Here is a 16,153-nt window from a genome sequence, read left to right as displayed (position 1 = left end):
CCTTGTGATAAACATCGGTGCGTGCGACCAGGAGGCTTTGCGGGCCGTCGCTCGGAGGGACTAGGGCCAGCCGCAGCCCTAGTTGTTCCCGGCTCTACGGTGTTGCCCGTCTCTGCCCGCCAGTGGGTTTCTGACGTCAACACATTCTGGCACGCCCGGTGGGACCGTCGACGACATCCGCGACATCGCCATCTACATCCGAGATGGCGGAAGATACTCCGGTCACATACGCGGATCTGCTCGATGAGCTCAAGAAGAAGCATGACGAGATCAAGGCAACCCTCGAAGCCGAACTCATCGGCTCCTTCCACCGAACCCGCTCCCATGGCGTCGGGTGGAAGGGTTTCACACCTGAAGGCGCGCTCGATGGAGTAGACCTGTCCGCTCCGTCGGAAGAACGCACCAGGTCGGCTGCGGCGAGGAGATCAACTACATGGTGGCTCATTCGCCGCACCGCCACTCGAGAGCCTGGTGAACACCTTGGAGCGTGTCGCTCCGCGCGTCGTCCAGGAAATCATGAGTCACCGGTACTCCCCGTCGGGACCGGCTGCGGGGACTTTCAAAGGAGAGATGCCGCTCCAGCCCCAGCCGTTCGCATGGGTAGCACCGGAACTGCCGAACTCATCGGCATACGTCGTCTACAAGATTGGTGGTGATCCTAGTGACTACCAATTCCTGCCTGAGCCACCTAAAAAGGTCCCGCACGGATACGCGTGCGCATACGTGCCGGACGGCAACGCCTGGGCACTCTCGAACCAGGCTGCAATAACAGCGGCCTCTGGAACGGCAGGAGGAACGTCAGGAGCCGATCCTGAGAAGCAATCGTGGCTGGCTAAGTACGCCGCCCCGACAAACCTCCAAAGCCCAGCTCCTGCAGTTGGCTTAGAACCGGAAAAGCAAGCATGGTTGGTTAAGTATGCCACCCCGGCGAATCTTCAGGGTTCGACACCTTCAGCCATCACAGCGGATCAGATTTGTACAATTCTGAAAGATCGGTTCGGTATGATGCCGAAAAGGAAGGCGTTCGGCTACACCAAGCCGTACCCCAACAGCTACGAACTGATCCCGCTGCCACCCAAATATCGGCTCCCGGACTTCACAAAGTTCAGTGGGTCAGAGGGGTCCAGCTCCATCGAGCATGTGAGCCGATATTTGGCACAGCTGGGCACGATCTCAGCGTCGGACGAGTTGCGCGTGAGGTTCTTCTCACAGTCCCTCACAGGATCGGCTTTCGGGTGGTACACATCGCTACCACCGAACTCCATCCAAACTTGGAAGCAATTGGAAGAGCAGTTCCATGAGCAGTATCATTCAGAAGCTTCCGAGTCTAGCATTGCCGATCTCGCACAACTACGTCAGAAGCGCGGAGAACCGTGACGAGAATACATCCGGCGCTTCAGGAATCTTAGGAACCGATGCTATTCGGTTCGTATAACCGAAAAGTAAGCGATCGAGTTGGCAGTAGCGGGCCTTGCAACACAGCTCAAGGACATGGCCTCCCAAGCGGATTATCCCTCGCCGGCGCACGTGGTTCGAAACTTTCAGCATATGAACAGCGCCACCCGGACTCGTACCAAGACAAGTTCAAGCGTGCGGTAGCCCTGGTCGAGGCGAGAGGGAGATGAAGTACTGCGGGAGACCAAGAAGTAGCGATGGGCTGAGTGGACTCGGGGAGGAACCCCCGTGTCCTGCAAATGGGTAAAGCCACCAGGCCCGCCCAGGGGATTTGATTTTGACGTGACCAAGACTGAGCAAATCTTCGACCTCCTACTCAAGGAAAAGCAGTTGAAGATACCTGAAGGTCTCAAATTCCCCACGGCGCAAGAGCTGAATGGAAAGCCATACTGCAAATGGCATAACTCGCTCTCCCATGCCACCAACGACTGCAGGGTGTGGCGTCAGCACATCCAAGCGGCGATAGAAAACGGACGGTTGATTTTCAACCAATACGCCATTAAGGTCGACACACACCCCTTTCCCGCCGTAAACATGGTGGAGTATGCTTGCCATGCAGGGTGCCAGCCGGGTTCCTGTGCAATATCAACATGGTAGATCTCGGACACCACACTGGCAAGGATGGAGATGAGGGCAGCTGCTCTCATAGCAAAGAAACAGAGGAAGCCGCTCCACGCGATCGGCTCCGCCAAGACGGCAAGCGCTACGTAACAGAGGGAGAAGTGAAGAACATAAGATATCAACGACCTCTCTCTGATCACCTCCTCAACAAGTATGTGAGTCAATACGACCAACGCCGACGGTCCAGCGATGATGATGAAAGAGATCGTCCGGCTAGAGAAGCCGGAAGACATCGTCGGCATAATCGCGATGAGGAGGAGCACGAGCGTTGTGCCAAGGGAAAGGCAAAGGAGCGAGACGACGAGGACAGACACTGGGATTGTCCTTTCTTCAGGCACTGCTGGGATTCAGGAATGAGCCGATTGCCAACAATCGGCAATTGCCCATAATGCAACCGGAAGAAGAAGGAGGCAGCCAACGTGTCCGTGTTCGAGCGCTTAGGACCTCTCCCGCCACAGAGCAAACGAGCTGAGTCCCCTCGGTTGGAAGATCTCGAAGATTCAGAAGACGAGGGAGAAGAAGAAGATAGGTACCACCGGCCAAGGTGGTGCCCCGACGGACTCAGCCGTTCCCAGAAACGCAGGGTTCAACGATTGCGCGGCCTGGAAGAAGCCGAGAGGTTATACTTGCATACTTTGAGGAAGGCAAGGCCTGATCTGGCTGCAAAGGTTCAGCGAACCCTGGATGAAGAGGGTCGCCCACGGAAAATGGAGTGGCGCCCCAAGCAAAGGAAAGCCGATGATGAAGCATCGGCTGGCACAAACATGGTGCTCGTTCTTCCGGCAAAGCTTAGCGATCCACGATCACACGATGCATTCAAGGTGGGCGACAGCAAGCGCACCAACATGATAAAGTCAGAGATTGGGCTGGTTCTGTCTACCGGCCTGAACGAGTAGCAAGAACGCGTCAATGAGCAAACATGGCGAGGCCGATCCTTGTGATCGGCCCCAAAAAATTTATGAAGGGACATCACAAAACCTTCACCGAGCAAGCAACGTGGAGGCCGATTCCAGCAATCGGCCAAAATTATCCTCACCATCCATTCTGCCTGGGTTCAACATGTTATCCAACAGAGCCGATACCATCAATCCTCTTGACAGAATCGGCTCCGGGGGGCACCCAGGTGGATAAAATACGAGGATATGCAGTAGAATCATCCCGTCTCATCTTTGGTAATGGGTATTGGGGTGTAGGGGCCGATGCACCAGTCGGCCGTAAAAAAAAAATTCTGAAAATTCGAAAATTTTCGAGCACGACCGATGCAGCGAGACATCGACTTAAGAGGAGTAACCGTTACGATCGGAGGGTCAAGGGAGCACTAATGGAAGAGCTCCTCAATGGAGTAGTCTAAGGGCTTAGATCCTCTCTTCAAGAACAATGCCGGGAGCAGCTCGGACGTGCGGATCAGGTCATCGGATCCACCAAAGGAAAGGAGCCGATCCGGCCGGCAAGAACCGAAGAAGGCTCGGGGGCAGCTCACCTTGAAGGCTCTCGCTTTGAGAAGCCGATTTATGTGCAAATCGGCTGGCTCGCATAAGAAGCTCCCTCGGACATGATCAAGCCCGAGTCCATACAGCTAATTTGCGTATCCTTGTCTCTGTTTTGCCTTGGCTGAGACTCGGGGGGCAACAGGCCTGGTAGATGCTCTATTGAGGAACCGATTGGGGTACCATCGGCTGATCTCCGTTGCAACCTTCTTCACAAAATGATGAGCGCTCGCTAAGAAGGGTCGCTGAAACTGCTGGGAGAAATTTAAGTGCTCTCTTGGAAGTCCCACAGTAATCATCAGTTGAAGAATGGAAGGGTAAATGTCTAAGGACCGATGCGTTGCTATCGGCTCATTACGCATTGGCAAAGGGGACGAATCGGCAAGGTCAGTATGAGGGGGAATCGGCTAAATTAAGCTCAAAGGAAATCAGCAAAATCGAATTGGGGAAAAGTCCTTCATTAATAGGCGGGATTTCTTACATCAAAGTGCTGATTGAAAGAAATACTAGGGGATACATTGCCCCGTCTACTACTACTGGCCCTATGCTAGAGGTCCTATCTACGGGCCGTCACTGCCCTCGTCGTCGCCGTCGTCGCCGCTGTCGGCGCTGCTCCCGGCGGGCTCGTCGTCGCTCCAATGGCCGCCGACCGGGCCCTCGTTGTCCTCGTCTTCTTCGTCAGCATCGTCCTCATCGCTGTCGAAGTCGCTAAGGTTGCCCGGCCAGGGGCAGAACCGCTTGGCCGGCGGCTCATCGGAAGGGCTGTCGTCGTCATCCTCCTCCTCCTCTTCATCTTCCTCCGCCCCCTCGGAGGAGGTGAAGTCATCCCAGGAGAAGCGATCGTCATCGCTCTCCTCCTCCGATTCCCCGTCGGCGAGGAAGCGGAGGTCGCTCTCCCCGTCCGTCGAGGACTGGTCGTCCTCGGACCAGATGGAGAAGTCATGGTCTGACTCCTCCCCGGCCACGATGGCACGACGAGTGTTGGCCGCATGGACCTCCGCCGGGTTGTACTCCGGCGTCGGCTCACGGGACGTGGAGGACTGGCTGGAAGGATCCGATGGAGCAGAGGAGGAAGAAGACATGGTGGCGCAGGAGGGCTTTTGGACTGCTAATGCGAAGGAGATGCAGAGCAGAACTGTTCATAGCGGTTAAATAAAAGGGGATATAGTGGAAATTCAATGCCACAGCAGTTTCCGAGGAAGTGGTGCCTAAAAAAAAAACTGCCAGGTCACGCGGAGAAGTTGAGAAAGCAGGGCATCATGATGAAGGATACTGCAACGGCTCTGCCACGACATGACCCGATGGAAGAAAGGCATAATGATTTTGGAAATGTCATTTCCAAAACCAGGGGGGCATGTGTTATCACCGGAATTTGACCGAGTCAGAGGTGGGCCGCGATCAAGATGGACGTGAAGAAATATATATAGAAGGAATACGTGAATCGGCCTTTTATACCAAGTTGGGCCTAATTGCCCGTGTATCTGTAACATATTAGATCGCATCTTAGTTTAGAGATAGAATCTTACTCGTGCACGGTTTAGTGCACGCCCACATTAGAAAGTCCGCTGGACTATAAATATGTACCTAGGGTTTATGGAATAAACAACCAACGTTCAACCACAAACAAATCTCGGCGCATCGCCAACTCCTTCGTCTCGAGGGTTTCTACCGGTAAGCATCATGCTGCCTAGATCGCATCTTGCGATCTAGGCAGCACAAGCCTGCCTACGTTGTTCATGCGTTGCTCGTACTGAAGCCTTTTTGATGGCGAGCAACGTAGTTATCTTAGACATGTTAGGGTTAGCATTGTTCTTCATGCTGCATGCTTTCGTAGTGCAACCCTTGCATGTCTAGCCGCCCTTACGCCTATCTTAGGCGTAAGGGCGGCACCCCGCTTGATCATAGTTTAGTAGATCTGATCCGTTACGATTGCATCCTTGTTCTACAAGGATTAGTTTAATATCTGCAATAGTTAGGCCTTACAAAGGGGGGAGGATCCAGCGGCACGTAGGGTGTCGTTCGTTGGCCCTAAGCGGGATGTTCCGAGGATTAACCTCGTGTTGGTTTTTAGGCCTTGTTTAGGATCGGCTTACGATCACCGTGCGTGGCCGCGAGGCCCAACCTGGAGTAGGATGATCCGATTATGCGGTGAAAACCCCACATCGTCGTAGATCTCATTAGCTTTACCTTGATCAAGCAGGACCACCATATATTCGGACACCTCGTCCGAATCATGGGTGGATCGGCTCTTTGAGCCGATTCACGAGACAACTCGAGAGCCGATCGAGGCTCGTATTTAACGTTTACGTGTGTGCCCTGCAGGAAACTAAGCGAGGCATCATCCACACCTTCCCGACCGGGTATAGGTCGGGTGGCACGCCCTTGTGATAAACATCGGTGCGTGCGACCCGGGAGGCTTTGCGGGCCGTCGCTCAGAGGGACTAGGGCCAGCCGCAGCCCTAGTTGTTCCCGGCTCTACGGTGTTGCCCGTCTCTGCCCGCCAGTGGGTTTCTGACGTCAACACGCAGTAAAACAGTAAACAAACAGCGATAGCAGTATTTAGGAACAAGGCCTAGGGAATAGACTTTCACTAGTGGACACTCTCAACATTGATCACATAACAGAATAGATAAATGCATACTCTACACTTTTGTTGGATGATGAACACATTGCGTAGGATTACACGAACCCTCAATGCCGGAGTTAACAAGCTCCACAATAATGCTCATATTTTAGTAACCTTTAGTGTAAGATAGATCAAAAGACTAAACCAAGTACTAGCATAGCATGCACACTTGTCACCTTCATGCATATGTAGGAGGAATAGATCACATCAATATTATCATAGCAATAGTTAACTTCGCAATCTACAAGAGATCATGATCATAGCATAAACCAAGTACTAACACGGTGCACACACTCGTCACCTTTACACACGTGCGGGAGGAATAAAACTACTTTAATAACACATCACTAGAGTAGCACATAGATAAATTGTGATACAAAACATATTGCAATCATAAAGAGATATAAATAAGCACTTCACTACGCCATTCATAACGGTGAGTAAGTATTCGTGAAATATAGCCTAAGAGACCCACACGGTGCACACACTCGTCACCTTTACACACGTGGGACAAGGAGTCTCCGGAGATCACATAAGTAAAACTCTCTTGACTAGCATAGTGACATCTAGATTACAAGCATCATCATATGAATCTCAATCATGTAAGGCGGATTATTGTATTGAAGCACATAGGAGAGAGATGAACCACATAGCTACCGGTACAGCCCCGAGCCTCGATGGAGAACTACTCCTCCTCATGGGAGCAGCAGCGGTGATGAAGATGGCGGTGGAGATGGCAGCGGTGTCGATGGAGAAGCCTTCCGGGGCACTTCCCCGCTCCGGCGGGTGCCGGAACGAGACTCCTGTCCCCCAGATCTTGGCTTCGCGATGGCGGCGGCTCTGGAAGGTTTTCCGTATCGTGGTTCTTCGCCTCAGGGTTTTCGCGACGGAGGCTTTATATAGGCGAAGAGGCGGCGCGGGAGGGTCGAAGGGGTGGCCACACCATAGGCTGGCGCGGCCAGGGCCCAGGCCGCGCCACCCTATCATCTGGGGGCCCGGTGCCCCCCTCTGGTCCTTCCCGGGTGTTCTGGATGCTTCCGGTGAAAATAGGAACCCGGGTCTTGATTTCGTCCGATTCCGAGAATATTTCGTTACTAGGATTTCTGAAACCAAAAACAGTGAGAAAACAGCAACTGGCACTTCGGCATCTTGTTAATAGGTTAGTTCCAGAAAATGCACGAATATGACATAAAGTGTGCATAAAACATGTAGGTATCATCAATAATATGGCATGGAACATAAGAAATTATCGATACGTCGGAGACGTATCACACCTCTAGTGAACTGTGGACCCCGGTCCATTCTTTAATACTGAAATACAAATCTGCTGCAATACTTGTTTTTACTGTTTTCTCTGCAAACAATCATCTTCCACACAATACGGTTAATCCTTTGTTACAGCAAGCCGGTGAGATTGACAACCTCACTCTGTTTCGTTGGGGCAAAGTACTTTGGTTGTGTTGTGCAGGTTCCACGTTGGCGCCGAAATCTCTGGTGTTGCGCCGCACTACATCCCGCCGCCATGAACCTTCAACGTGCTTCTTGGCTCCTCCTGGTTCGATAAACCTTGGTTTCTTTCTGAGGGAAAACTTGCTGCTGTGCGCATCATACCTTCCTCTTGGGGTTCCCAACGAACGTGTGAAATACACGCCATCAAGGCGGCTTGTCCAAGCATCGATATGGCGTTTCGTCTACCTCCAGTGTGGAGACCCTTTCTGAATCTTCTCGCCGGAATTCACGGCTTCTCGCAGGTCGCAACCAAGTGGTTCATCCCCGACGGTGTCAAGACGACCGGCGATGGAGGCTTGCTTATGGTGGAGAGGATCCTGGACTGGATTTCATTTTCTTTCTTTCGTTCACGGTCCTTAGTGCAGGGTTGCTCGAGTGTGTTGTACTTTCACTTTTATTTCAGGGTCGAGTCTGTAAATTGTACCCACCGACGATTTATTGATTGCAGCTTCGGGTTCCTTCGTGGCACCTCCCCACTATTCAATTTTTTGTACTAATCACATCATTAAGCTTTTTATCCAATGAATTAAGATCTTCAAAATTTATTTATTCGTATATCACACAAGAAGGCGAACATATGTACAGATACCTAGCAATGATACATCTATTCTGGATGGTGTGATATGAGAGGCCAAAACAAGAAAAGCTGAATAGAAAATGTCAAGGCCGTTTTTTCCGGTACCATGAAGCGAATGATGATAGAGACTTCAACATTGTGGTGGACGGCGAAGCTGGGTGGTGGCGCTCCCTTGTGCCAGGGTTTTTGTGTGGTCGGGGGTTGTGGCGCTCCCTTCAAGGAATCTTTGTCAGCTTGTCTGGACCTGATGCGGTGTCGCCTTGAGGTGGCACCATTCCTTCCTGAAGAGCGTCGTGGGAATCCCTTGGCCGATGTACTCTATGTGTACCGGGGGAAACCCTAAGACCGCTCTGGTCTGGGCAACAACGCCGTGTCGATGGTGTTTCCCTTCTTGAATGTGTTGCTTTGTACATGGTGCTTCGGAGTGCTTGGAGCGTTGTGGGACAAAGACGGAGGTCTGCAATGGTTGTGGGTCTTTATCTTTTCGTCGCTTTACCATTGGTATCATTTCTTTTTATATTTTGGGCATGTTGCTGTTGCCGCATTTTCTTATTTTCGAACTATTGTATCGATGTTGTTGTTGTATTAATATAGCGAGCGAAAACCTATTTTGAGGAGGTCCTTTCTATAAAATTCGAGGCATGGATGTCTTTCTTGTTACTTTCAGGGGTCCTCGATGTAAAATGTATGGCCACCATCTTTGATATATCACTTTCTAGATCCTTTGGGACCCTTTCATGTTAAAAAAGCTACTATATGTTCCAAATTGCTTCCCCATATGTCTACGCACCATTTTGAATTATTTATTGTAAAAGAAAAACACATATGATCAAACAAAATATAATATAATTAGGTTAAACAATCACATACTTACCTGCTCCACCCCACAACAGAAAATCTTCATAACTGTACCAACACATTATCCAACTATTGATTTGTTAGAACTTAGCATGTAACATTCCACAACTAGCATCTTAAAAAGCATACATAAGCACAACATAAAACATATGCCTACCATTTATAACTCCACTTAAGCATCATTTGTCCAATGAACCCATGGCACATATATATTGCTATTACTAGGTGTAAATCTAACATCATCAATCAATAATCTATATGAACTCTATGCACCGATATAATATCGGAAATGAACTATCGACAAGCTCAAGTTGTACAAAGTTAATTACTCTTGCCAGGCTGAACTAATTGACGCGGCTCATGACTTCACTTGTACTGGACATAATGTATGGCTTCACCAATTAATTTATACTAGAGGGAGTATGTGATTTGATTTAATGTCACGCACAATAGACATAACAATTAAGGTGTTGTTGCAAACGTTCTAATGGTGACCACTCTCCAAAATTAAGATGTTTCCCAATCCACGTGATACTCAAATTGACATATTGTTTGGGGTGGATATATGATCATATTATTTCAACTACATAAGCTGAAAGTCTATAAAGAAGAAATTCAATTTGTTTATATAATAAACACATTAAAGAAGACACTCTCTCATATTGTGAGGACAACTGTGCCATTGCTGTAATTAACAACACACGCCTAATTTGACGAAGATCAGGAACTCCCTAGTGAAGACAACGGGAGATGCTAATGTTCACTACTATAGCACTAGTGGCAACAATAATGGTTTGCCCCGAACCTCTAGAGGAAAATCCAAAAAGAATTGAGTCTGTTCACCAAACTTCTCAAATGATTTTGAGCTTTTTAAGAAAAAAATGTTCGATTTTTGAATATACAAGAGAAGTGCCGCTTACCAAACTTTATGCTCCTCCAATGCTCGTTATTCCGCCTCATCCCACATTTCGATCCTCTAGATAGCTCGCAAGGGTTCCCGATCCGATACCTTCCTCCGAACATTTTGAAATAGAGAATTCTAAGAAAACACATATTTTCTATAGGTGACCAATGCCATCTCAATCCTCAATCATTGGACACTAAAATCCCATGCATAGCCAAGAAAGCAGCCACCAGCCGACACCACCCTACACCGTCCGTTAAGTTAAATCCACAGGTAATATATATAGCTGGACTGAAGTCTGGAAGTGGCATGTCCTTGTCTTTTTAGCTCGATCATGTCTTTGATATTTAAAAAATGAGCGCAACCGAACGAGAGCCTGCGTGCTTGCGAGCCAGGTCAGCCCAGTTTTTGATATTTTGCACTTACTCTACACGCACTCCCATCGTCGCGTCTCTCGCATCGCCATCGGCACATACCAACGACACAGCGTAACGACGGTTTGCACCTTTCCACGGCCCTCAGTTTGTCCGACCCGCTGGCCGCGTCCGCCGCCGGCTCCTTTCGTCCGGTATCTCGCGCCCCCCTGCGGCTCGGCATCTTTCATTCTTTCTTTTTCTTTTGCACATCGTCGTCGAGCCGCCCTTGTTGGCTAGCTTTAGTTTCGTCTCTTCCCTTGTCCCGGCCCTGAATAGGCTACACGAGATCAGAGTTATACATACGTGTGATTGGCCTGGTAACTTAGTTAGATCATGTACGTACGTGACATCGCCCCCGGATGCAACCCCAAAAAAAAACCCAGCAAAGAGTCCTAGAAAACCTAGCGCCCCCTCCACCTCCGCCTTCTCCATAGTCCGGCTTCCCTCCTCTAGCCGGCCTTGCCGATGTCAAGAGTGGGTAAACCGCTCTGTGTGTGAAGTTTTTAGCAAAAGTAGTGTTTTCAATAAATTAGATTTGAGCTCAGATAGTCGCGCCGTCTTATGTTGGGCCTTCAGATCTTATTTCGCCACATCGATTTTGGATATTTTCTCATGGTTGCCTCAATGAGAATTGTTATATTGTGATCCAAATTCATATAAAAGGGAGGCTAACTTCTGACGAGCGGAGCGAGGCCCGTCGCCGGTAAGCTTGGGCCGAAGCGTAGCGGATCATTAGCACTGCGTTTACCTTTATCGTTCTTCGTTATTTGCTTGTTTACCTTTATCGTTCTTCGTTATTTGCTTGTCGCGTTTATAACAAAAATTATCCTCGTAATATTTGTTACGATAATGATATGTACTTTCGGCCTCGATCAGGCAGTTTGGTTGTTTTTTCTCTAACATACTGGTGTTCACATTTTTGTTGGTGTCGGTTGACTATTTTAATTGCCACATGCATGCACGTAACCTTAATATCGACTTTATTTAAATAAGTTTTTTGTTATAAGACATTGTTATTTTGTAGCGTTTGCTGAAATACACCGCTCGTTTTTTTCTTTGTCAAGTACAATTATAATTTTTTAACATATTTGTCCAAACACAGGGTATGACTCAAAACCAAAACGGAAAGTTTGGCTATGCCTGGCTCTCAACACAATATGCACAACTTTCCATTTTTAGCCATGCGATGTGTTTTGGCAAATGTGTACAAAATTATAATGGTATCTGGCAAAGATACAATGAAGCGGTGTGGCAGACGTCAAAAAATAACGGTATTCTGTAGCATATTTTTCCTCAAATTAAAATTACAGAAGAATTTTCATTGATATCTACAAAAACAGAGTTATACGTACTTATGATTGGCCTACACGAGATCAGAGTCATGGGCGGATCCAACACATAGCAAAGGGGGGCAGCTGCCCCCACTCAATTTTCACTCACCTTGTAATTAGTTAGGCTAAAGACTGGTTTGCCCTCACTCAACAAATATATTTTCACTACTTAGCACATTTCTGCCCCCACTAAAATTTTAACCTGGGTCCGCCCATGATCAGAGTTATACGTATGTATGATTGAATGTATGATTGATCTGGTACTTTTACTACTCTTACTCAGTCAGGTCATGTACGCATGTGACGACCGCCTTGGCCGTGTACATGCATATAAATTGACTGTGGGATGGTTCGTTGGATCGATGTATATATATAGGCAGAGGAAAATACGGTCGATCGAGGAGATAGCGGAGACCATCCGGTAGAGATCTCGAACGATCTTGTTTTTCCAAAACAAAAAAAACTTGACCGCCCCGGCCGGGAGTATTTAATCTGATATATCATCGGCCATCACAGAAGGCAAAGAGATATACACGTAAGTAAACGAATGAGCTATGGGCCAGACCCCACTTGTCATGCACACGTACGTAACTTGCGCTTTAGTTTGGCAAGAACACGCTGGTTTTGGCAGGCGCGCGATTCACTCCAAATAAAACAAGATCTCAGAAATCCGTCTGTTAAACTGTTGCCTATTACGGTGGAGATCTTCCGTTAAACGGGAGTCTTCTCCCCTTCCAAAAGGTTTGGACGCGAGACTCTCTCTCTCTCCCCTCCTCCGGCCTCTTCTTCATCTCCCTTCTCGGGCTCTCTGTTCTTTCTCTCACAATATTACCATTTCCCATCTACAAAGCTATATAATCTCAGCTGCTCACTCTCTGCCGATCTCTACACAAAGGTAATCATGGACTGCATAATTTCGCTGCTCACTACGTTCCACCCCTTCAACTGATCTTATTCTCCTCGCATGTTTTGACCATCTCTCGTTGTGTGTTTCTGTGTTGTTCAGTAATTTTGGTCGATCGGTCGGTGTAGAAGCTCTGCAATGGTGGAAGTAGTCGGGACCGGAGGAAAAATAGCGAGGCAGGGCATCAAGAAAGAAGCCGAAGCGTCCATGTCTATGGCGCTGCCGAGGCTGATCCGCATCTCCTGCGTTGATCGCGACGCGACGGACTCCTCCGGTGATGACTCGCCGCGGCTGGTGGCCCGTCGATACGTGGAGGAAGTCCGCATCGAGCAGCAGCCGAGGACCACAGCGTCGCCGCCGGAAGCTCCTTGCCGCGGAGGTGATGTCCTAGTAGGCACCAAGAGGAAACCCGGTGGTATGGACGCGGCAGAAGAACGTAAGTACCGTGGGGTGCGGAAGCGGCCGTGGGGTAAGTACGCGGCCGAGATCCGCGATCCGAACAAGGCCGCGCGGGTGTGGCTCGGCACTTTCGACACCGCCGAGGAGGCTGCCAGGGTGTACGACAGCGCCGCACTCCGGCTCCGCGGGCCTTCAGCGACAACAAACTTCCCTGCCCCGTCGTCGCCTTCTGCCACCATGGCCGACATCGACCATGATGCCAACAACCTCCTCGCCTCCTCCTCTGAGGAGTCCAGCGACGAGTCACAGCATGTCGGCTCACCTGTCTCCGTTCTTCGGACGCCGGCCGAGACGGCGACGACCATCGCCAATGGCGGTAAGCCCGATGAGATGATTGATCCCCTGAGTTCGACTATGAATCTTTCGCCCGACAGATTGCTCCAAGAGGAGACGTGCTGCAATGGCAGCGGCGTGTTCTCTCCATTCTGCACTGCCGATGTGATTGTACCGCCGGAGGATGAAGACTGCATGTTCCCTGGTCTCTCATTCGCTGCGCCGCGGATCCTTGACCACGATGACTACCCAATATCATCGCACCTTGAGTACCACTCCGCCGCCGAGCCGGTGAGCTTGCTGGACCTGGGAGAGCTGCCGATGTGGCAAGAAGTGGATTGCTTCTTCAGTGATCAGGCCTTGTTGTCTGCCTTGCTATGACTTCAGAGCAAATTTTTGTCGTAATATTTTCGTGTGTCGTTATGTCTTTCAATAGTATATAGTGCGTGCAAGCCAAAATTTGCTGTATGTGACGGCATGTCATTATTTGTGAGCAAACGCAAAAGTGGGTGTTCCTGTTGCCGTATCGGATGTTTCACTATGTTCGAATTTGTCGAGGTCTGATCTTGTTCAGACCAATTTGGTCAAAGTCAGTAATTCATGTTTTTGTGTGTTTCCTTCCATATTAATTCATGGACTTTTTTATACTTTGCACGATATTATGTAATTATTACTTTGCTCGTTTTTTATAATCTTGTTCTGTGGTGCCAATGGAGATGAGAGGAAGGGAGAGGGTGCAGTGCTCTGCTGATATGATGCAGTGGAGGTTCTGCAGTGCGGCAACAACATCGATAGTTCATCAGGTTACAGGCGCGGGTTACAGGCAGTCTACAGCGGGGGCGAGTGGGCTGGTCTCGGTCGCCGGTTACAGGCAGTCCGCAGCCGTGCTGCAGGAAATAGCTCGGGCAGGAGAATCATTGTGAGCATCCTCGACCTGGAGTCGTCGTGGCGCCACCGATGTGATGGACCAGCCCTTTTCCAAGGCCCTCAAGTTCGTTTGGGTGGTACAAGCCTGGCCGGCTCTGGGCTGTGTTGGGAATGAGAGATGCTGGGAAGACTGACACAGACGCTGCTACCTTGAATTGGTGTAGTGCTGCTACAGGTTGTTCAGCAAAGAGAGTTTGGAGGAGTTCGACTGATGTTTGGTGTATGTGGTGCTGCTTCTCAATTTGTGTCCTTTAGAGAATTTGAGAGGAAGTGCATGGCAATTTGCTATTCCAAAATTTTCTACCGTTGATAACTATAATTCAATGACATTGTCCCGAAAAAATGATTCGCTGTGTTTTGCTCAAGTGGTTTTGCTTAAACCGTCATTTGGTTACAACGCATTTTAACTGTTCATTTTCATAGTTTTGCTAATCACAACCCGAGCTCAGAATAGGCCAAGTGCTATGCAGGGGAGGGCGGCTGTTGCGTGAACTTTGCCAGTATTTATAGTCAGTTCCAATCCAATCCAACGTGCGGGCAATGTGCTAAATAAAAACCTTGTGAAATTATTTATTAGGGTTCTATGGTGCTATGCATCTACTTGGCTAGAAAAATAAAACAGACTCATCCAAAATATATAGAACAAAAATTATTAAATTAATAAAAAAGGACGTACCCAGTGCTGAGAGCTCCCGCACTGTGCGGGGTCTGGGGAAGGTGTTAGTGGCAAGTCTTACCCTCGCGAAGTGCAATGTGAGGAAACCGCAACTCGAACCTGAGACCTCTCGGTCGTCACAGACGGTGAGGCTCTAAAAAATATTAAATTAATGGATATATGAAAAAATTAGCAACTTCCCTTCTTTGAATTATATTATGATGGAGAATGTTTTCCGTGGCAACGCACAGGTATTTAGCTAGTATAGTGTATAATTAATGACAATACTAACGGTCCATGTGCACCTAACTAGGCCAAATCCGTGATTAGGCTTCAATAATAAGGATGGTGGGTTTAGTGAGAGCACACCTTTTCTTTGTTCAGTTGCTACTGTATTTTGCTCTTATATGTTAGAAATTGCATCTTGCCCAGGTGACTATCAGCTGCAAATGACCTCGTACATGATATGCATTGTTGGAAAATAGTGCTGAAATTTTCTAGAAAATCGTTTTTTGTTTCTAGAAGATGGAATATGTGAAACCAGGTTTTATTTTTTAGAATTGGAAAGTTGTGAAACCTTGCTTAAATACCCTGAACTTTGGAATTTTATGAATCTGTTTTATGTTATCTGAATAGGAATTTCTGGAACTTGTTCATCAAAATTAATGTACATTTGGCCGAAAAGGGGCCCTTGAAAATCTGAAATCTGGCCTTGCAAAAAATTTCTTGCTTGTCTTTTCGAAATTTTCTTTCTTATTATCGCTGGCATATGGACTGTGCCACCCTATGTTAGGTGCTCACTCAACAGATATCGTAAACCAATACGTTAAAACACTTTTTGTACATGTGGGGCCACTATTTTTTTCCTATATCTTCTGAAGGAGATATGCCCTAGAGGCAATAATAAAAGTGGTTATTATTTATATCTTTATGTTTATGATAAATGTTTATATATCATGCTAGAATTGTATTAACCGAAACATTAGTACATGTGTGATATGTAGACAACAAGAAGTCCCTAGTATGCCTCTTAAACTAGCTTGTTGATTAATGGATGATTAGTTTCATAATCATGAACATTGGATGTTATTAATAACAAGGTTATATCATTATATGAATGATGTAATGGACACACCCAATTAAGCGTAGCA

The 16,153-nt window shown here is 48.2% G+C and overlaps 1 protein-coding gene across 1 annotated transcript; it reads left to right on the top strand.

Moving 5' to 3' along the window:
- Nucleotides 1-12,826: 12,826 nt before the first annotated feature.
- Nucleotides 12,827-14,559, top strand: LOC124703416 (ethylene-responsive transcription factor CRF1-like). Its single transcript, XM_047235636.1, has 3 exons — nt 12,827-13,777; nt 14,196-14,411; nt 14,512-14,559. Exons 1-3 carry the CDS (start codon nt 12,827-12,829, stop codon nt 14,557-14,559), a joined length of 1,215 nt encoding a protein of 404 aa, XP_047091592.1.
- Nucleotides 14,560-16,153: the final 1,594 nt, after the last annotated feature.

The sequence above is a fragment of the Lolium rigidum genome, chromosome 1, assembly GCF_022539505.1.
Source record: "Lolium rigidum isolate FL_2022 chromosome 1, APGP_CSIRO_Lrig_0.1, whole genome shotgun sequence".
NCBI classification, from domain to species: domain Eukaryota; kingdom Viridiplantae; phylum Streptophyta; class Magnoliopsida; order Poales; family Poaceae; genus Lolium; species Lolium rigidum.
This window is presented reverse-complemented; position numbering and strand designations above follow the sequence as displayed.